Source organism: Lolium rigidum, chromosome 3 (genome assembly GCF_022539505.1).
Source record: "Lolium rigidum isolate FL_2022 chromosome 3, APGP_CSIRO_Lrig_0.1, whole genome shotgun sequence".
Taxonomy (NCBI): Eukaryota; Viridiplantae; Streptophyta; class Magnoliopsida; order Poales; family Poaceae; genus Lolium; species Lolium rigidum.
Window position 1 is genome coordinate 45,105,259 of NC_061510.1, and position 21,168 is coordinate 45,126,426.

General features: G+C 43.8%; 1 protein-coding gene and 1 long non-coding RNA gene across 2 annotated transcripts in view; both read right to left on the reverse strand.

Moving 5' to 3' along the window:
* Positions 1 to 17,191: 17,191 nt before the first annotated feature.
* LOC124695895 (DNA topoisomerase 3-alpha) overlaps positions 17,192 to 21,168 on the reverse strand; it is a 14,737-nt gene continuing 10,760 nt past the window's right edge. The window contains exons 15-24 of the mRNA XM_047228700.1: positions 19,732 to 19,861; positions 19,584 to 19,636; positions 19,410 to 19,503; positions 19,199 to 19,316; positions 19,006 to 19,077; positions 18,812 to 18,895; positions 18,428 to 18,556; positions 18,142 to 18,312; positions 17,959 to 18,076; positions 17,192 to 17,494 (exon numbers count right to left, since the gene is read on the reverse strand). Of these exons, the coding sequence (XP_047084656.1) occupies positions 17,242 to 17,494; positions 17,959 to 18,076; positions 18,142 to 18,312; positions 18,428 to 18,556; positions 18,812 to 18,895; positions 19,006 to 19,077; positions 19,199 to 19,316; positions 19,410 to 19,503; positions 19,584 to 19,636; positions 19,732 to 19,861 (1,222 nt within the window). The 3' untranslated portion in view covers positions 17,192 to 17,241. The remainder of the gene's footprint in view (positions 17,495 to 17,958; positions 18,077 to 18,141; positions 18,313 to 18,427; positions 18,557 to 18,811; positions 18,896 to 19,005; positions 19,078 to 19,198; positions 19,317 to 19,409; positions 19,504 to 19,583; positions 19,637 to 19,731; positions 19,862 to 21,168) is intronic.
* On the reverse strand, positions 20,427 to 21,148 carry LOC124695896. Its single transcript, XR_007000603.1, has 3 exons — positions 21,084 to 21,148; positions 20,626 to 20,715; positions 20,427 to 20,532 (listed from the first exon to the last, which is right to left on the reverse strand). It is a non-coding gene; the product is annotated as an uncharacterized LOC124695896 (long non-coding RNA).

The window sequence follows — 21,168 nt, forward strand, 5'->3', positions numbered from 1 at the left end:
GATGCACCTAATGCAATGGCTAAGAATACCACTAGGTGCCCAAGTTCTTCTCTCCCAAATTCCAACAAAGCTACAAAATCTATTGGGGGAATAAGGGAGGAAGAACAAATATGAGGAGGAACACCAAATCACTCCAAGTTCTAGATCTAGCAAGATCCCCTCACTTGGAGAGGAATTCAATTGGTGGAGCACTAGATCTCGATCTCCTCTCTCCTTTCCCCAAAAAATGCAAGAAATAGTGGGGGGAATCAAGAGGATGATAAAGCTATTCAAGGTCAACAATGGAGGAGAGAGAGTAGGTGGGAAGAACTAGTGTGGACGGAGGTGGCAGAGAGGTATAAATAGGGGGCTCAGAAATATGGCTGTTGGGCAGAAAAAACGGTCAGATTCGCGACCCAATGCGGTACTACCGCTTGCGTTAAAATTGTGCAGAAAACAGGCAGAAAACGACCTAAGCGGTACTTCCTCTTGTGCAAGCGGTACTTCTGCTTGAACCGGTACTACCGGGTAGGTACCGGCCCAATACCGGATCAGATCTAAGGGCTCACAGAGACCAAGCCGGTACCTGACCGGTCAGCCGCCCTTCTTCTTTTTCCCTCTAAACCACGATACGGAACGGCAATAACTCGAGCTAGAAAACTCCGATTGAGGTGAAACCAATTTTGCCGGAAAGAGGGTGAAAAGAGCTACCTCCACACATGGTGAAAACATGGAAACAAGTGGATGATGATTTTCTTATGGTCATAGAGGTGTAACCTCTCAATATGGTACGTTGGGAAAATCATCACCCTCGAACATGCAACATGCGATGCATCCGGAATCCATTTCCGATGAGCTAGAGCTTGTCATGAGAATGAACACAAGCTCTAAAACATCTCATGGATAAGAACCAAGAACAACCAATAAACACGATGCAATGCATGTAATGTTTGAGCTCTCTCCGATGATGTGACCCACTATCCTATCGAGCACAAACTTTTTCCTTGTGCGTTCCACTCGAGTCGGCAAGCTCCGTCTTCACCCTCTTCATCATTGTACATGACACCATCTTCTTCCAACATACACACTACCGTCTTCATCCATCGTCTACGCACGTCACCGTCTTCATCTCTTCTACACCGTCTTCGACATAGTCTTCAACATCGAACTCGATCTTCTTCATTGCAACAACATATGGCTATGGAAACAACCTAAGATAGATTCTCAATACAACCATTAGTCCATAGAGATTGTCATAAGTTACCAAAACCACACATGGGGGCTCCATGTCCTTTAAATCTCCCCCATTTTGGTAATTGATGACAATCTCTTTGAGAGGGTTTAAATAAGGAATTTAGCGAACAATCTAAGTTGAACATTTAGAATAAACTCCCCCATAATATATGCATATGTGAATGAATTTGAATTTCATTGCATATATCGGCAATTAAAGCCTAGCGGAGTATCCTCTAAATATTCAACCATGCTGCTGGGCGCGGAGTTGATGAAGGAGAATTTATGCGCAACGTTGAGTGGAACCCCAAGAGGAAGGTATGATGAGCACAGCAGGAAGTTTTCCCTCAGTAAGAAACCAAGGTTTATCGACCAGTAGGAGAAAAACGTTCTCTCCCGAGGTGTTGCGAACCAACTCGTGGCAGGGCGCACTGCCGACGTCAGCAGCAACGTGGAGACCTGCACACAAACAACTAAGTACTTTGTCCCCAACTTTCAGCGAGGTTGTCAAGATCACTGGTTTTGCTGAAAACAAAGGATTAAACGAACCGTGCGGAAGAAGAATTGTTTGCAGAGAACAGAACAGAAAAATGCTGTAGAAGATTGCAATTAAAAGAAGAAGGACCGGGGTCCACACTTCACTAGAGGCGCCTCCCCAATAAAAATAAATATGCTGGGTAAACAAATTACAGATGGGCAATTGACAAACAGAGATTCTAAGCTAATGGTTGGTGCAGAATACATGTTATCAAAGTATGCGGGCATTACAAAAATATACAGAGACCGTAATCCAACTGCATCTATGACTAATAATCCACCTTCAGGATTGCATCCGCGACATCCTCCAGTATTAAGTTGCAAGCAACGGACGATCGCTTTAAGCAATGCGTGTAAAGTAAATGATGAAACTACCCTTGAATAGAACACCGCTGTTTTCTCCATAGGGAAAGGGGGAGGGGTGACATCATCTAGGCTCTGGAGCCAAGGTTAGGGATCCATGTGCTCAAGCTTTCCATACGAGATAAATTAAGTGACCAATCGATGCTAGTTAGTAACGTGTTTTTCTGGTGAAGTATTCCGTATGGATTTAACATTTTTGACAGACAAGAAAGATTTCTGCACACGTACGGAATTGCGAAAAAAGAAATTGAACACAGGATGTGTGGTGCACTCATATGCATAAAATCTGCTACATGATGCCATATTACTGCGTGAAACCCTCAAATGGAGAATGGTGCATGACCTGCATTTTCATATAAAGAGTGCTTTAGTTAACTCAGAATGTCGCATCAAGACGATACAAGTGCAGAGAGTTCACACCCATGTATACACGTTACTCCAGTTAAGACCCTGTCAGAAACAAAAGGAGTCAGCCTGGCATACTAGCTACCATTCCATCTTTCACACGCCCATCTCATCTGCAAAGCAAAAAAAAGCAAAAAAGAACAACACACAGCAGAGAAACTGTTGGTAATCTGCATGAAGCTGAAAGGAAAAGATTAGCGCAGATTGCAACTCACAAAACCCCAGCAGTCAAGTCACTTCTTTTGATTCTTCACTGAGCGTCTTCCCCCCACCGCCCATTTCACATCCCACGCGAAAAAGAGTCCCAGCTCTGCTGTAATTGCAGAGGTGTGCATGCTGGTTGCGGCATGGCCGGTTTCTTAAGTGCTAAGCCAGGAATCAAAACAGCAAGAGCTTGGTAGCACAACGCTAGCTGTATGTGCGTGTGCGTCGACCTGCAAAAGCAAAAGAAATCCAATCCTTTGCTTGGGAGCAAAACCATGTACGCCCACGCATGCAATGCAACGTCAAAGTACTACTAGCTGCGATGTCACTATGTCAGACTAATCCTACTGTGGCTGTAAGTCTTGATGCCGTCTCAGAACATCAGTAAGCTCAACTTAATTATTGGTAGTACTCCACCGTTAGCTATAGTAGAGTGGTATCATGAACTGATGATAGCTCCGACGGCTTGATGTTGGAACATATGCGCGGCTATGGCTAGTTTGCCTTGGATTAGTAAACGGGATCGTGAGAACATTAGTGTTAGAGATATATTTGGTATATGTGTATTTGGTAGTATATGATTTGTAATCATCTCCTACCTCATCTTTAGGATAGTCTTCTTGCCTTCCAAGACTTGTACCATATATATACTCGTCCGAGAAGCTCAATACAACATCCAACATATTCCGGATATCTCTCTCCCTTTTTATTATTCTACATGATATCAGAGCGGCACGATTCTTGACCTAGCCGTCGCACAAGTTTCCGCGCCGTGCCGCCCCGCCCCCGGGGAGGTCGATCTCCATGACCTACTCCGGGGGCCGCGCAACCCGTACGAGGGTTCGTCCGCCGATCGGTTGATTGGCTGCCCTCGCGTTTCTTTTTTCCGATCTTTAGATCAGTTTTCTTTTTTGTCCACCGGTCGCTCGACCGGTGTTTTTCTTTTTTAGTTTACCGATCATAGATCGGATTGAGTTGCCCACCGCCGCCGTCACCGCGCGCCTCTACTCCGACATCGGCATCGACAGTCCACACCCACGCACCACTGCGGCAGGGTGTCGCGGCCCTTGGCGGCTGTTGCGCCTACCTCGGCAGGCTGCCGCCACCGACCCGCTGCGTCCGTCTTCTCGCCATCTCCCAGGACTACATCGACAACCCCGCCATCGACTCCGATCTGCGCGTCTTCAATGCCATGGCGCATACAGCGCCGTTGTCGGTCTGATCAACCGATCACGCGCACGTCTCCGCCAAGCACGTCCCCGAGCATGTGCCTACCACCGATCGAGCTACGGGATGCTGCTGCGTCGCCCCTTCGGGCCGCAGCGCCGCCGCCTTTGGTCCACGCTACCGGCATCCGACGCGCCTTCCAAGGCGTGTACGTCGCCGGTGGCCTCCCGCCGCTGCATCGAGCCGCGCCCTGCAGCTACGCCGGCCCCTCGGGCCGAGACGTTGCTGCACGCAGTCTATTTCGCCGTCTCCGCGCACCGACGTTCCAGGCTGCTACCACGCCGCCCCATCGACGTGGGTCGCCACCGTCAGCGCAATGTCTACGTCAAGCCGTCGGGTTCTTCCTCGCCTACTTCGAGTACCACCGCCGCACCTCCACAGGTAACCTGCATGACCACTTCTCGTTGTCGCAGGCCTCGCCGACCACCTCTATAGTCTAGGCGTCCATCATGGCCACTGATACGTCCAAAACGTATCTACTTTCCCGAACACTTTTGCTATTGTTTTGCCTCTAATTTGTGTATTTTGGATACAACTAACACGGACTAACGCTGTTTTCAGCAGAATTGCTCTGGTGTCTCGTTTTTGTGCAGAAATCCAACTTTCGGGAAAATCCTCGGAATTTCTTCAGATGGCCCTATTTTACCAAAATATCGACGGAGCCAGAAGGGCAAAGGAGGTGGAGGCCCGAGGGCCCCACACCATATGGCGGCGCGGCCCAGGGGGGGCCCGCGTGGCCCTATGGTGTGGCCCCCTCGGCTGGCCTCCGACGCCCCCCTTTGGACTACTTATCGGGTTCGACCTAAAAACGCACGGAGAGAAGTCGAAGTCGCCAGAAACCCTCCAGAGAGCCGCCACATCGCGAAACTCCGTCGCGGGAGCCAGAAGTCTCCGTTCTGGCACTCCGCCGGGACGGGGAATTGGAGGAGATCTTCACCGCCATCACCGCCAACGCCTCTCCATTGACCAGCCATGTTTCCCCCATCCATGTGTGAGTAATTCCCCCGCTGTAGGCTGAAGGGGATGGTAGGGATTGGATGAGATTGATCATGTAATAGTCATAAGATTGTTAGGGCATAGTGCCTAGTATCCGTAGATGTCACTTTTATGATATTGTTGCAACTTGTTATGCTTAATGCTTGTCACTAGGGCCCGAGTGCCATGATCTCAGATCTGAACATGTTATTGATTCATTAAGATATTTGTTGTTTATGATCTTACCTACAAGTTGTATACACATGTCGCTGTCCGGAACCAATGGCCCCGAAGTGACAAGAATCGGGACAACCGGAGGGGATGGTAGTGATGTGAGGATCACATGTGTTCACGGAGTGTTAATGCTTTGCTCCGGTACTCTATTAAAAGGAGTACCTTAATATCCAAGTAGTTTCCCTAGAGGCCCGGCTGCCACCGGCTGGTAGGACAAAAGATGTTGTGCAAGTTTCTCATTGCGAGCACGTACGACTATATATGGAACACATGCCTATTGATTGATTAGTACTTGGATACCGTTTTATTATTATCTGCAAATGCCCATGCTTTGATTGTTACATGAGTTTCTCTCATCCATGCAACGCCCGTTAAATCCGTCCCTGTGCCTACAGTATTTTAATCCTGCTCGTTTACTATAATCACTACTCGCTGTCTTTATTTCACCGCTGTCGTTATTTCGCTATTTCCACTGCCATAAAACTGTCACTACCGATAAACTCTTGCGAGCAAGTCTCGTTTCCAGTGCGACTGAATTGACAACTCCGCTGTTAAGGCTTACAAGTATTCTTTGTCTCCCCTTGTGTCGAATCAATAAATTGGGTAATACTTCCCTCGAAGACTGTTGCGATCCCCTATACTTGTGGGTCATCAAGACTATTCTGGCGCCGTTGCCGGGGAGCATAGCTTTATTTGGAAGTTCACTTGGATTGATATTGTTCGCTGCAAATTCTCCATTATGGGTAAACCTCGCGATACTAAGATCGCCATATTACCATCCACTACAAGAAAAGGTACAACTCCGAGTACCTCTCGCTGCTCTTGATTCACCATCCGTGATTGATAAACTTGTTTCACCGCCACATGCTTCGCGTGCTTGGTACTTCTGCTGAATCTGAAAATTCTCATAATATTGATAATGTTTCTGCTGTGCTTGATGATAGTGGTTCATTGGGATCTTTTCTAGATGCTACAATTGCTAAGTCTAGACAAATTGAAAATACTCGAAACTCCTAATGAAAATGCTGCTACACCCGTTAATTCACTCCGAGTCCGTTGAATATTCTAGTGATGATCTTGATGAAGATTATGTAGAGCTTGATGATGATTTTATTGAAAATGCAATGCTACTACCGATGCAAGAAAAATTAAAAAGTTGCTTGCGTAACATGCTCGTTAGATATAAACCATCTCCTGATCCTAAATTTGCCACATCTCCTATAAACATTAGGGATAAAGATTATGATTTTTCTCTTGACCTATCTCATATAGCTATTGTTGAGAAAACACCCTTTTGTGGTACTGAAAAAGAAAGTGCTGTTGAACACTTGACTGAGTTATCTACTCTTAGTGGCGTGTTTTCTGATGATGTCAAGATGCGTACTTATTTTGTCGCTAAAATTTTTCCTTTCTCATTAAAGGATGATGCTAAAACTTGGTATAATAATTTGCCTCCTGGTTCTATTAAAAGTCCAACTCGACTTGCGTGATGTTTTCTTTCGAAAATACTTTCCTCGCTAGTGCTCAACATGTCGCTTTGCAGAGAATTTATAATTTTGACCAGGAAGATGGAGAGAAATTGCCTGAGGCTTGGGCTAGATTTTGTTCTCTTATTAGAGCTCAGCCTGACCATGATTTGGAAAAGCATGATTTACTTGATATATTTTATAGTGGACTAACTATTGAGTCTAGGTCATACCTGGATAGTTGTGCTGGTTGTGTTTTCAGGAAAAGAACTCCGCACGACGCCGAAGAATTATTGGCTAAAATAGGCCGGAATCATGATGATTGGTCTACACCTGAACCAACCCCGACACCGATAGTGAAGAAGAGGGGTATGATTAAATTAAATGATGAAGATATGAGGGAAGCCAAGAAGTCTCTTAAAGAGAAGGGTATTAAACCTGAAGATGTGAAGAATTTACCTCCTATAGAAGATATATGTGAGACAATTCCCCCTTCATCCATGATTGAGGTACACTCGCTTCAACACTTTACTAGGGAAGATATTCCGTATTCAAAATCTCCTGCTCAATGCTTAGATGAATTCGATAATTATATTGTTAAGCAAGAAAACTTTAATATGAGAGTAGAGAATCATTTAATGGAAAATTCTCGAGCTATTAGTGAATTGCATGGTATTGTGGAGAGAACCTCCAATGATGTTAAAATACTTGTTAAACATTTTCAAATGGTTCAAACTCAAATTGATCAACTTACTAAAGTGCAAAATGACTTGTTGGGAAATAATTCTAAAGAAAAACATGCTTATGAAGTAACAACTAGAGGCGGTGCTTCTACCCAGGATCCTCTATATCCTGAAGGGCATCCCAAAAGAGTTGAACAAGATTCTCAACTAATTAAAACTAGTGCTCCATCTAAGAAAAAGAAAAAGAAACATAAGAATGTTGTAGAATCCTCCGAACCTCGTTAATGATCCTAATAGTATTTCTATTTCCGATGCTGAAACCGAAAGTGGTAATGAACATGAGGAAGATAATGATAAGAATGATACTCCCGATAAAGAAGAAATCGAAAAAGAACCCGAAAAGCCTGCTAAAAATAAAAAGTACACTAAAGAAGACTTTATTATCGAGAAGCATGGTAATGAAAGAGAACCTTGGGTTCAAAAGCAAATGCCTTTTCCTGCTAAGAAACTAAAATCAAAGGAGGAGGAACATTATAATAAATTTTGTGATTGGATGAAACCTTTATTTCTGCAAATCCCTTTGACTTATGGTATTAAACTGCCTCCTTATTCAAAGTATATGAAAGATATTGTTACTAACAAAAGGAAAGTCCCCAATGAAGAAATTTCAACTATGCTCGCTAATTACTCCTTCAATGGTAAGATTCCAAAGAAGTTGGGCGACCCAGGTATACCTACTATTCCTTGTTCCATCAAGAATAATTATGTTAGAACTGCTCTATGTGATTTGGGAGCAGGTGTGAGTGTGATGCCTTTTTCTCTTTATAAGAGACTTGATTTAGATAAATTGATACCAACTGATATATCTTTGCAAATGGCTGATAAATCTACTCGCTATTCCTGTTGGTTTATGTGAAAATGTTCCTGTTCAAGTTACTCAAGCATTGCTTGATATTAACTGATTTTGTTGTGTTGGAAATGCCCGAAGATGATAATATGTCCATTATTCTTGGAAGACCCTTTCTTAATACTGCAGGGGCTGTTATTGATTGCAATAAAGGCATGGTTACTTTCAATGTTGATGATAAGGAACACACTGTCTATTTTCCCAAGAGGATTGACAAAGTATGTGGAGTCAATACAATTTTTAATGTGAAAACTATCAAAGTGGGATCCATTGATTGTCCTATATATGAGCCTAAAGAAGAATATCAAACTCTTGTGATTGGATCAATATCAATTCATTATAAGGTAACATGATTGATTTGAGGTTTATTTCTTCTTATGTCATATAAAATTTATTTGATAGCAAGACTTGATCAACCTTGTTAACAAGTATATTTTATTGCATAAAAGAGCTAAACAACACTTCTTTCTTTCTTTCTCCCTTCACCTATTTTACTTGCTGTAGCACTTTTGTTTTGCAATATGCTTTAGTCATTTAAGATTTTAGAAATCATTTTCCTGCGCAGTAATCATTAATTTAATACCCATAAATGTGCATTTTTCGAAGTTCTCTAAAAATTACAAAAATTACACCGTTGGTCCTATTTTTCGACGAGGCACCTGGGAGCACCAGAGGATGACCTGTGGGGCACCAGGGGGTGCCACACCATAGGCCGGCGCGGCCAGCAAGGGGGCCGTGCCACCATGTGGTGTGGGCCACCCCTTGCCCCACTTCACCATCTCTTCCTCCCAGCACCTTCTCTCTCCCGAAAAAGCTCGTACCAAGTTTCTCTCACTCGTGTTTCTGCTCAAGAACTCGCGATTTTTCGATCTCCTTGCTCAGCCCAGATTTCTGTCTGAAATTTGGCACATTTACTCCTTGGTATGTGACTCCTTTGATTGTCCAATTAGAATTTCATTTGGTTGAGTATATCTTGAATATTTTGCTGCTGTAGATAACATGTTTAGTGAGCTTGCATGCTTGTTCTAAGTGGAAGAAATTAGTTTTGATGCATGTTTAGTGCTCTAGCAAGTTCCTATAGTAGTTCCCTTCAATTACACACCTTGAAATCAAATTTTATAATGATTGTTGAAAATTTCAGAAGGGGAAGATGAAGAAATTCAAGTTTGGAGAGTTGTTCAAGAAAGCAACAACCAGCACCGGTAGGCCCTCAAGGGCGTCTACTCAAATTAGGCGATCCTACAATGAGGATGTCATCGCGCCTAGCTTCGCGCCCGAGGAGGACCATGGGGCTCCTAATGCTTCATCCTTCCCCTGTTATGAGTTTCGACCAATGCAGGGATATTGGATGACTTCTTCACCCTCGTCAACAGGGCAGGCCTAGCCACCTACGTGGGAGACGAGAGGGGACAATATTACAGGCTCACCAAAGTTTTCGTTGAGAGCTTCAAGTTTCACAACACAGAATATGAGCCGACAGTCGCATTCAAGATTTATGATATTCCTGTTACCATGAAATTGGAAGAATTTTGTTGTGCATTGGGTATTGCCCCTGTAGGTACAGCAAGGAGGATTGATGACAACCCCCGGGACTTATTGGAGCTCTACCGAGGGATCACAGGGGATGATTGCCGCACCATCCAGCGAGGAAAGATAAGAAACATTCAACTCCCCGCTATTAAGTATTTCGCATATTACATTAGTACTAGCATTTTGGGTAGAGAAAATACTAGCAACATCTCTAGCTACCATCTTGCTTTCTTGAATGTTGCACTTACTGGAGAGACACCTTATCATCTTGGTTCTCTTATTGCTCGCCGCCTGTCTAGCAGGGGCCTATTTTTGGAGGAACTATTGCACTGCGCATTCTAACACATCTAGATATTCCTCTTGATTCTAATGATGTACCATTAACCCCTAGGAAACTAGATATTGCGGCTATGAAGAGCCATCGTTTTGTTACTACTGACTCCACTATAGATAATATGGTCTATAGAATGTTGTTTGCTGATGGGAATGAGAAAGAAATCCCTCTTCCCCAGCAGGGTTTGTTTAATATTGACAGGCAATCATGGTCGCTAACAAAGGAGGTGGTGGAGGAACATATGAAGATACAAGAATTCCACCAGCAACATGACTCCGAGAACGCCGAGCCCTCCTACGACTACACCGTCACGTACCCCGACGTTTCCTCCAGCACATACATGGAACCGGGTCGTCCTTCGTCATACTACGAGGACACCACTTCATGGGGACCGTGGGAATGAACTCCACTTAGGCCAAAAGCCTAAGCTTGGGGGAGGTATACCGGCATCACTCATTCTTTGCATATTATGGTTGCTGGATACTTGTACATACTTGTTTAGTCTCTAGAGTGGTTTTCTAATGAGAGGGAGATGATATTTGGGGAAGTGCTGTCCAAAAACAGATTCTGTGCTGTTACCAAAAAAATTCGTACGCACAGCCAGAACGTTATTTTGAGTTGCCAATTTTTGAGCATGTTCCCCAGGTTGTTATGTAACTTTCATTAGTTGAACACTTTTTGGTCTGAGTAATGGAAGATTTTTGTTAAAATCGATTTCTGTACTGCTGTCAGGATTTGGCAGATTTCTGTCATCCTGCTTTTCTGTGTTTCTGTTAGTTTGCATTCTTTTGTTTTCACTTTGTTTCTTTCCTAAAACACAAAAAGACCAAAAATATTTCTGTTGTTTCTCTTCACCATTTATTTATTTGGTTCCTTGCTCTTAGTTTGCTTTATTTGCTATCGTTAGTTTGCTATAAGAAAACCCAAAAAAAAAAGATTTTGCTTTGTTTGCTTGTTTTCTTTCGTGCTTGTTTCTAATTCGAAAACACCAAAAATATTTGCTGTTCTTCTTTGGTTTGTAAAGTTCATCATGAGTTCAATGGTCTTCGGTGGCTGGAGCGTGGTTTTCATTTCATATTATCCAAGCTACACAAGTGAAAAGGCAATAATGACGATCTACGACAATCCGATTGTGGTGAGAGGCTGGTATGAACTCTATTTGCTTTCATTTTTGTACATATACTCATCCATATGAGCATGCTTAGTTGGTTCATGTGAGGTATATGTTATTTGAGAAAGTCTAGTAGCTCATGATCTCTCATGTTTAGTTCCAATTTATTAATATGAGTAGCATGTCATGGATGTTTGCTTGCATTGTTTTATTCATAAGTAAGTATGGCATTGTGGTATCCTCCTCTGAATAATTCATTTATATCGACGTGGCACATGCTCACGCATGCATATGACTGAACAAAAAGTCAATTAAGCCTCGATGATTTATATTGCTTCAGAGTTCTTGTATCACTTTTATGCCTCCGTTAATTTATTTTGCCGCAAGCATAATTATGACGATGCTATCGCTCTCTTGATTTGTCGCTCCCTAGTCTTTTGCTAGCCTTCACTTGTACTCGAGCGGTGACGCCGCTCGTGCTTCCAAACACCTGAAAACCAAGTTGTTCCATAAGTGTCCACCATAAATACCTATGCATGGCATTTCAAACCATTCCAAGTAAATTCTCATGCGCTACCTTTAAAACTTTCAAAATGCTTCTCAATTTGTGTTAATGTTTCATAGCTCATGAAGAAATATGTGGTGTTTAGCTTTCAACCTTGTCATTTACTTTTGACGGACTCTCATATGGACTAGTGGCACATCCGCTTATCCAATAATTTGGCAAAAAGAGCTGGCAATGGGATTCCCAGTCCCAAATTAATTAACTTAAATAGACACTCCTCCATGGTTTGTGATTGTTGGACGGCACCCGAAGGATTCGGTTAGCCATGGCTTGTGTAAGCAAAGGTTGGGGGAGTGTCATCATCATAATAAAACTTAAATAAAAAGGCACTCCTTCATGGTATGTGATTGATGGCAGGCACCCGAGGATTCGGTTAGCCATGGTTTGTGAAAGAAAGGTTGGAAGGAGTGCCAACCAAAAATAAATAAAATGGGAGCCGCTCTTGTGAGTCCGGTTGATGAGGTAGTTAGTGTACCCATTACCATTCGTTGACAAAAACAAACACCTCTCAAAATAATTTTACTCCTCGTTTTACAAATGAAAAGCTCTAGCGCATGTTAATCCCCTGCTTCCCTCTGCGAAGGGTCAATCTTTTACTTTTATGTTGTGTCTCCATTCTTTCTTTGAGCACCGTCTTGAGAGCACAACTCGTCATTCTTAGTATAATATGCTTGTCTCAAAATATGATTGATTGTGGTATAACTTTGATGCTTTTATCTTTGACAATCACTACTTCTAGTCTTTCTATGAACTCAAGAGGTGCCTCGGCATTTATGTTTTGCCAATCAAATACAGGCAAGCGAGATACCACTTTATCATATTCTCTTATGAACATTGCAATCCTGCTTATATACATGATTCATGGTGCTTATTATTAATTGTTGGTACCTCTCCATGATTGACATAGTTGTTGGATGATCTTATTTGCATGTATCTCATTATGAACTCGCTTAAGTATTAGCCATAGCATGAGAATATATACATCATATGAGCAAATGTGTTCGTGAAAGTTCTTTTATCGCTCAGCTTGTTAACTCGAATTGCTTGAGGACAAGCAATAAGCTAAGCTTGGGGGAGTTGATACGTCCAAAACGTATCTACTTTCCCGAACACTTTTGCTATTGTTTTGCCTCTAATTTGTGTATTTTGGATACAACTAACACGGACTAACGCTGTTTTCAAGCAGAATTGCTCGGTGTCTCGTTTTTGTGCAGTAAATCCAACTTTCGGGAAAATCCTCGGAATTTCTTCAGATGGCCCTATTTTACCAAAATATCGACGGAGCCGAAGGGCAAAGGAGGTGGAGGCCCGAGGGCCCCACACCATATGGCGGCGCGGCCCGTGGGGGCCCGCGCGGCCCTATGGTGTGGCCCCTCGGCTGGCCTCCGACGCCCCCTTTGGACTACTTATCGGGTTCGACCTAAAAACGCACGGAGAGAAGTCGAAGTCGCCGAAACCCTCCGCAGAGCCGCCACATCGCGAAACTCCGTCGCGGGAGCCGAAGTCTCCGTTCTGGCACTCCGCCGGGACGGGGAATTGGAGGAGATCTTCACCGCCATCACCGCCAACGCCTCTCCATCGACCAGCCATGTTTCCCCCATCCATGTGTGAGTAATTCCCCCGCCGTAGGCTGAAGGGGATGGTAGGGATTGGATGAGATTGATCATGTAATAGTCATAAGATTGTTAGGGCATAGTGCCTAGTATCCGTAGATGTCACTTTTATGATATTGTTGCAACTTGTTATGCTTAATGCTTGTCACTAGGGCCCGAGTGCCATGATCTCAGATCTGAACATGTTATTGATTCATTAAGATATTTATTGTTTATGATCTTACCTACAAGTTGTATACACATGTCGCTGTCCGGAACCAATGGCCCCGAAGTGACAAGAATCGGGACAACCGGAGGGGATGGTAGTGATGTGAGGATCACATGTGTTCACGGAGTGTTAATGCTTTGCTCCGGTACTCTATTAAAAGGAGTACCTTAATATCCAGATAGTTTCCCTAGAGGCCCGGCTGCCACCGGCTGGTAGGACAAAAGATGTTGTGCAAGTTTCTCATTGCGAGCACGTACGACTATATATGGAACACATGCCTATTGATTGATTAGTACTTGGATACCGTTTTATTATTATCTGCAAATGCCCATGCTTTGATTGTTACATGAGTTTCTCTCATCCATGCAACGCCCGTTAAATCCGTCCCCGTGCCTACGGTATTTTAATCCTGCTGTTTACTATAATCACTACTGCTGTCTTTATTTCACCGCTGCTGTTATTTCGCTATTTCCACCGCCATAAAGCTGTTACTACTCGATAAACTCTTGCGAGCAAGTTCGTTTCCAGTGCAGCTGAATTGACAACTCCGCTGTTAAGGCTTACAAGTATTCTTTGTCTCCCCTTGTGTCGAATCAATAAATTGGGTAATACTTCCCTCGAAGACTGTTGCGATCCCCTATACTTGTGGGTCATCAGCCACTCCTGGCCGCCGCTGGTTTCGCCGCCGCTGGTTTCGCCGCCTTCTGCGTCTCCGTCCACCATGACCTCGTCGCCAGCGTCATCATCTCGTCCCTGACTACTTCGTCTACTCCGACAACCGCGGACTGCATCGGCACCTCTCCCTCTTCGCCGATCTGCGTCTCGCCACCGCTCTAGAGGCCTCCTTTGCTGGTCACCCTGAGTACTCGGTTCCGGCAAAACCGGAGTATGCCTCCGTCCCTGACGTGCGCCTAGTTCTGGCACAACTAGGGCAGCACCTCGTCCTCGACGGCTCCAACTGCATCGACTTCAGCATCGACACCCTCTTCGACGACTGCCTCGACGCGTCTCCGTCACTCTCCTCGCGCACTATGCGCTTGCGGCTTCATGTGTGGCTACCTCGACATCGGCCACGATATCGACCACGGAAACCCCTCGCACTGCACTCTCCACCAAGGCTGCACCGCCCACTGTTCTAGGCTCCGTCGACATCGGCACAAGGGCTACCACCTCGCACGAGCACTTGGCTTCCTCTACAGTCCAAGCATCCGCGACGCGACATCGTCCACGACACTCCCGCTACGACTGCGGGGGAGTGTCAGCCCGTTGGTTCATACCTTCGGTTTCTCTCCAGTCTGACCATCCGTGACGCTTCCATTGTTCACGTCACTACCGCTATGACTACGGGGAGTGTTAGAGATATATTTGGTATATGTATATTTGGTAGTAGATGATTTGTAATCATCTCCTACCTTATCTCTAGGTAGCCTTCTTGGCTTCCAAGACTTGCACCCCTATATATACTCGCCCGAGAGGCTCAATACAACATCCAACATATTCCGCGTATCTCTCTCCCTTTTTATCGTTCTACAATTAGTATGTGTAGTTTATATCGATCAGGATCAGTGTGTTTAATTAGGTTATTGTGGCCTTCATTTCAAGATGTGGGTGTAGTGTAGTGTGTGAAAGCAGCAGACGGCGAATCAAAGGAGCATGTGGACACTCGTGTGCCATAAGGTTTGGAAAAGCTAGCTACCGGCGTCATGTCATATCTGCCTTCGTTGCTAGCTGCGTGCATATATATAAGGCCATACGTATATATGAACTCTCTCTCTCCCTCTAGATCTCTTTCTCTCCCTCTCTCCCTCTCTAACCTCTCGTGTATGGCAGTTGAGGGGTATGTTGTCTGGTTGGAGACCTAGCACGCAGGTATGGCGTCCGGATGGATCGACACGCCGTGCGTGCGCGGTTTCGGACCAGGCTTCATTCCCCCCAACTCAACTGTGTTCTTCCATCAATCTCTCCATTGGAGACGACAGCCGTGCTTGCAATCTCTGCAGTTGGCAGCCTTTCGCCCCCGCGATCGAGCAGCCACCGTGTTTTCTCTCAGGTAAATCGTTCTAACCATTAACTAGGTTGCATATCTCGATCATATTCCGATAGACTCACACTGGCTCAGGTGCTAATCGATTGTACGTGTGCCAGTCATCCATCTTCCTCACCTTGCAATCATCACCCAACTCGGCTGATCGTCCACTCGACGGACAACTCTTTGGTTCTAACAATTGCCTTCATTCTTGAGTTGTTCTGTTTGTTGGAAATTTGACGAAGTTTCAGAGCTAGATTCTAAGCAGTAGTACATCTTTCTCTTAGCACATCAGTGTTTTAAATCTTCGAGTTGAAGCCTTCTCTTTTAATACTAGTGTCTTAGACAGAGAGAGAGAGAGAGAGAGAGAGAGAGAGAGAGAGAGAGAGAGAGAGATTAGAGCATAATAAGAAACGTAAAGCCTTCTTGAGGACATACATAAATGCGTAATCATATCAGCTTGTAACAGTGACACACTTGTGTAATGTACTACGTACAGTAGCAAAGGTACAAGGACAACACATGCAGCATATATGCTATTAGCAGTTAATCAGTGGGCGTGTGTAATGATGGTCACAACAAAAGCTAGCTAGCCTGCAGGTTCCATCGGTTATTCGTGTCGTCCTCGTTACGAATCTTTCCGATCATGGAAAGATCGCTTCCTAGATTTCCCAGTACGTACGTATAAACACCCCTGTGTGGCAACTAGCAACCGAAGCATCTCTCCAAAGCTATATATTGCCGACACCGTTAGGTGTGGAACCTAGCTACAATTCAAAGCTTCCTTGGTACATATTCCGGCGGTCTCACTCACTATCAAAACTAAACTATCAACGGTTAATTAGTTCCGCTTTATTATTAGGAAACATTAACCCTACTTTAATTTTACTACTAATAGAAATTGTAGCGTACCCAAAGTCTTCGAGCTGGTGAGATAGACAACATCAGAATGATTGACAACCCACACAGAGGGAAACAAACGGCTGCACCTAACCACTTAACCCATCATTTGCATTTGCTCTCAAAGTTCCAACCTGCAATCGAGCGGTCATCAACTGTAAGCCTCGGAGTGTTGCTGAGCAAAAAGATTAGCGCCCAGCCGGTGAATGCTCTGGTCACGCATCAAGAAAGCCACCCAACGAAAATAGTGGTTCGTGATGGTAATAGGGGCAAGGAAAAAGGCGGTAGCATGATCTATTTTTCCCGCTTCACTTTTGACTAAAGACTTTTAGGTTGGAACCGTTGTGAGCTTTACAAGGATCAAGAATGCATACTTGCACTGCAGCTCACCAAGGGTACAATACATCTGGAAGGTACCGAACCATCATTTCGTCATGCCATGGAAGCATCGGGTTCTCTGTGACATTTGTAAGCGTTAAGTTTGGGCAAGTGCCTTTTCCTCCCCATTATGATCCACCGCACGTGGATGTTTTGCAAGCATTGCTGAGTTGACACGAGCTCACGCATCTTCACGTACCTGACAGTTCACGAGCAGCACATGCGTGTTCGTTCTGATCAATGAGCACCGATCCAATACCCACATTTTGTGGGAGTTGTATCTAATGAAGCATCGCTAACATGAGTTAGCATAAACTAGCACTAGTGAATCTACGTACATCAAACTGCGACATGCAATCTGTACTATCTCCCCCGGTTCGGGCAGACATTGGCGAAGTGGGAAGGGTCACCGCAGGTGAAGCAGCAGCCGTGCACGGTGTCGCCGGTCGCTGAAACGAACGTCATGCCATCACCGTCATCGTTCCGGCCGCGGCCCCTCCTGCCTCGCCCACCGCCTCTCCGGCCTGCCGATGCTGATGCGGATGCCCTGCTGCTGCTACCGCGGCCACCGCGCCCACGGCCCCTGGGCACCACGTTCTCCAGCTCGTCTTCCCATCTGCATTACAAGAAACGCGTTGACATTGATGCAAGGTACAACAAACCAAAACAGAAACAGCAAGCAGAAACCAGAAGGCATAAAAAAATAGTACTACTGTATAAGGCTAACAACAATCTAGCTGAAAGAGGGATAAAGCTGACTAGCAAAAAACAATGAGGCAAGAGGTCTGAAGCCTCGTCCTCAGTTACAAACAGCACCAGGCGGTCAACTGAGCTTGTCACTCTTCTTCGATATCAAAAGGCTACTTGCTCAGCATCATATATGCAAAGAAACTATATGTAAATAGTGATTACTTTACACTTGTTGAATTGCTTGCGTAAGCAGTAATGCGCTACAGGCATATCCACAGTTTCAAGTAGAGTGGAAAGAATAAGGTAATTTATTGTGACTGTTAGTTTGTATCAGGTATATATGGATGCCACGGAAAAAATATTGCACAATAAGGGGTTAGAATAGCATACGCGAAGAAGCCGCAAGAATTTTGACATTTATAGAACTTCCTCCCTCTATTAGCCTCTGTATTAGCAGTCCGCGATATACATGCTTCTCCACATGTAGTGCACAATACTTGACCCGCATCTGAAAATACATGAAGATTAAGGCACCGGCTTTGGATATGAATGGAGAACTAGCAGTTCACATACCTGACGCATTTCTTGAGCTTTGGGTATGGGTTGAACGAAAACCTTGGGGATTCACACCAGGTGTCTGCTCATTAGCAAATTGCCTTCCTGTACGAAAACCAGTATGTAAATCCTGCCTTGGAGGTGGAGCCCCCTGCCTTACACCACTTGGATTCTGGTTTTGACCTCTTGCTGCAAAGTCATGTATCATAAAATAAGCCTCTAAGAAATGAATTGTTAAGGTCATGTGAATGGAAAAAACAAAACATGGAGATACTTAAGTTCTGGTAATGGGTTGAGAAGAAACCTTGGGGGTTCATAACAGGTGTGTGCTCGTTAGTAAATTGCCCCGTTGAACGAAAACCAGTATGTAAATCCTGCCTTGGAGTTCCCTGCCTTACACCATTTGGAGTCTGAGTCTGGCTTTGGCCTCGTGCTGTGAAGTAACACAATTTGTCACAAAGTTGGTCTTTATGGAGTGACGATCACAGTCATGTGCGTAGTAAAGTAAACCGTGGAGACAAAAGAAGCAAGGACCCACAAAACAAGCATGCTTAGCATTTTATCTTAATGAGGGAAAACCAGAACCACTATTCAAACCCAGGCACGATACATTTTATAGCTGACTGTAAAAGATGAGCACAACAGTCGTCCCATGTATGAAACAAAGAATAAGGACAAGCATCCATACCTGGTGTTGCAGTCTGGTTATGACCTCCAAATCTACTTAGCTCTGTAAGTTCTTTGAGTACATCATCACATCCACCAACGCAACCTATTCAGAGTAAAAGATACATATCTCAAAATATGATCTTAAGCACTGATAAGTTATATCACGTTAACTAAAATAGGTATAAGGCTACAACTTGAATTAAGATAATTTACCTAGGTGATCAACATCATAATTTGGTGGGATATCCCTTCGGTTGAACTTGAACTGAATCTTACGAACAGGACCTGTAAATGTGGTAGATTAACATTTCGCTGAGGGAAACAACATCAGAATATTCAAGCTATATGAACATATGTCAGACTGGTAGCTAGCGCAATATTAACAAATGGAGAACTAAATGACCACCTGGAACACAGGTAGGACAAATGTGTTGTGTCACAGCAGCTTCTGCAAGGGATCCGGGCAGCCATACTACATTTCTACACAGAGGATAGCCCCCACAGCCAACCATAAAACCACCAGTCTGGAAGAAGAAAAGCAAAGCTCAAACATGAGCATAGTGTGACATATCCCAACTCCCTGAAGAAATGAAAAGTGGCACTGGGAGACATTTTACCGGCCTTCGCTTTAGCAACATATCAGAGGCGTTGCATAAACCACAACGCCTTACAACTTCAGCGGGTTGTGTCTCATTGATAGGTCTATTTGACCTAGATAAAATAGTCAAAGTGAAGCTACAAACGCGTAGAACCGTAGAAGAAAGGAAGAAAATGAAAGGTATCCACCAAACCTAGCAAAGAATGTCCCCATTGCATCAAGAAGCTTTACTTTGTTTTCCCTTGCCTACATTGCACCAATGATCAGAGCAAATGAGTGGGACTGTAGCGAATGCAATTCATGACAAGAACCATGCAATGCTTCAAGGAACTACAACTTACATCACGAAAACAAGCCTCCATCTGCTGCAAACAACCCTCAAGTACTTCCGATTTACTCTTTGTACCGATACTAACTGCTTTCATATCAGCTTCCATCATTGATCTTAAATAAGGTTTCCAAAGCTCATACCTAAAATTTTCAGTTTCGTTGAGAAACTAGGTATATTTCATCCAATATAAGTACAAAAGTAGAGAGGTACAGGAATTAGCTCACCCCATTTCATCATAACCCATTACCAATGCTTCCCCCTGCATTTCCACACACGAACAGAAATGATGAAAATATATCAGTGGAAGAACTGAACTTTCTGCAAACTGGAGAAGGCTATCAGGCACTCTCAATTAAGATAATCTAAATTAAAAATTGGCATTTTATGACTTGTCAAAACTTGATGAGTACGAATCTCAGAATCTAAATGAAAGAGAGATAATATACTAATACCGAAGACGTTCCATTTGCAGTAGCATGAACTGGATTGGCACTTTCAGGTTTTAGTTCAGAAATTAGGCATGTTTTACAAAGTGCAGGTATGAACTTCTTAAGCATATGTTTGGTTGCTAAACAAGCTAAGATCCAGTAGGTGCTATGTTTTAAACACACTAAAACAACATAATTATAGCCATAACAGTCATGTAAACAACATAATATGATACGTGCAATAGAATGATGGAGCTTCCATATGGCATGAAACGCACAAGATTTGTTGGTGAGAAACGTGAATTTGCATCTTTGGTTGCATAACAACGGTCAAGTAGCTTCTTTATGTGTTCATGCATGGTTGCATCGGTGCCGATTCCTGCCTGAAAACAGCATGAAAGGGAGTCAGATATTTTAGATCCTAAGATGTTTCCACCAAAAAGAGTAGATATAGATGACAAGAAGAATTCATGTACTTTATCCATGCAGCTAAGGAGGTCAGCTTCAGCAAGAAGAGGCGGTGGTCGAGTCACTCCTGAATCAAGCGTTAAAGTTGTCGGAACAAACTGCAAGGTTTTGTATTGATGTTCAGATTATTGTTACATTATATTTATAAGGATCCAAAATGATCAAGGCCATAACCATTTTCGAAGAAATTGATGACCAATTTTCCCTGTATATTATAGTTTCCAAATATCAGGCAATTTATGCAGTGACATCTTATTGACTGATATGTTGTAATACATATTGCAACCTTCATATGCTTCATTGATATTTAGAACAAAATAAAAGGGTCAAGATCTCAACTCAAAATATGACCTTTAAAAGATCCGTCTATACTGGGATATTTTTCTACGTCAACTTGCATGGGAGGCACAAAAATACTAATAGGAAAGGTTTTAACAAATAGAAATGGGGTACAGATGCAGCAAACCTGCTGTCCGACGGTGTATGTTGGAAGTAATGAACCACCCCATGAGTCATAGCGATAAACATCCAAATAATTTTTCTACAGAAAA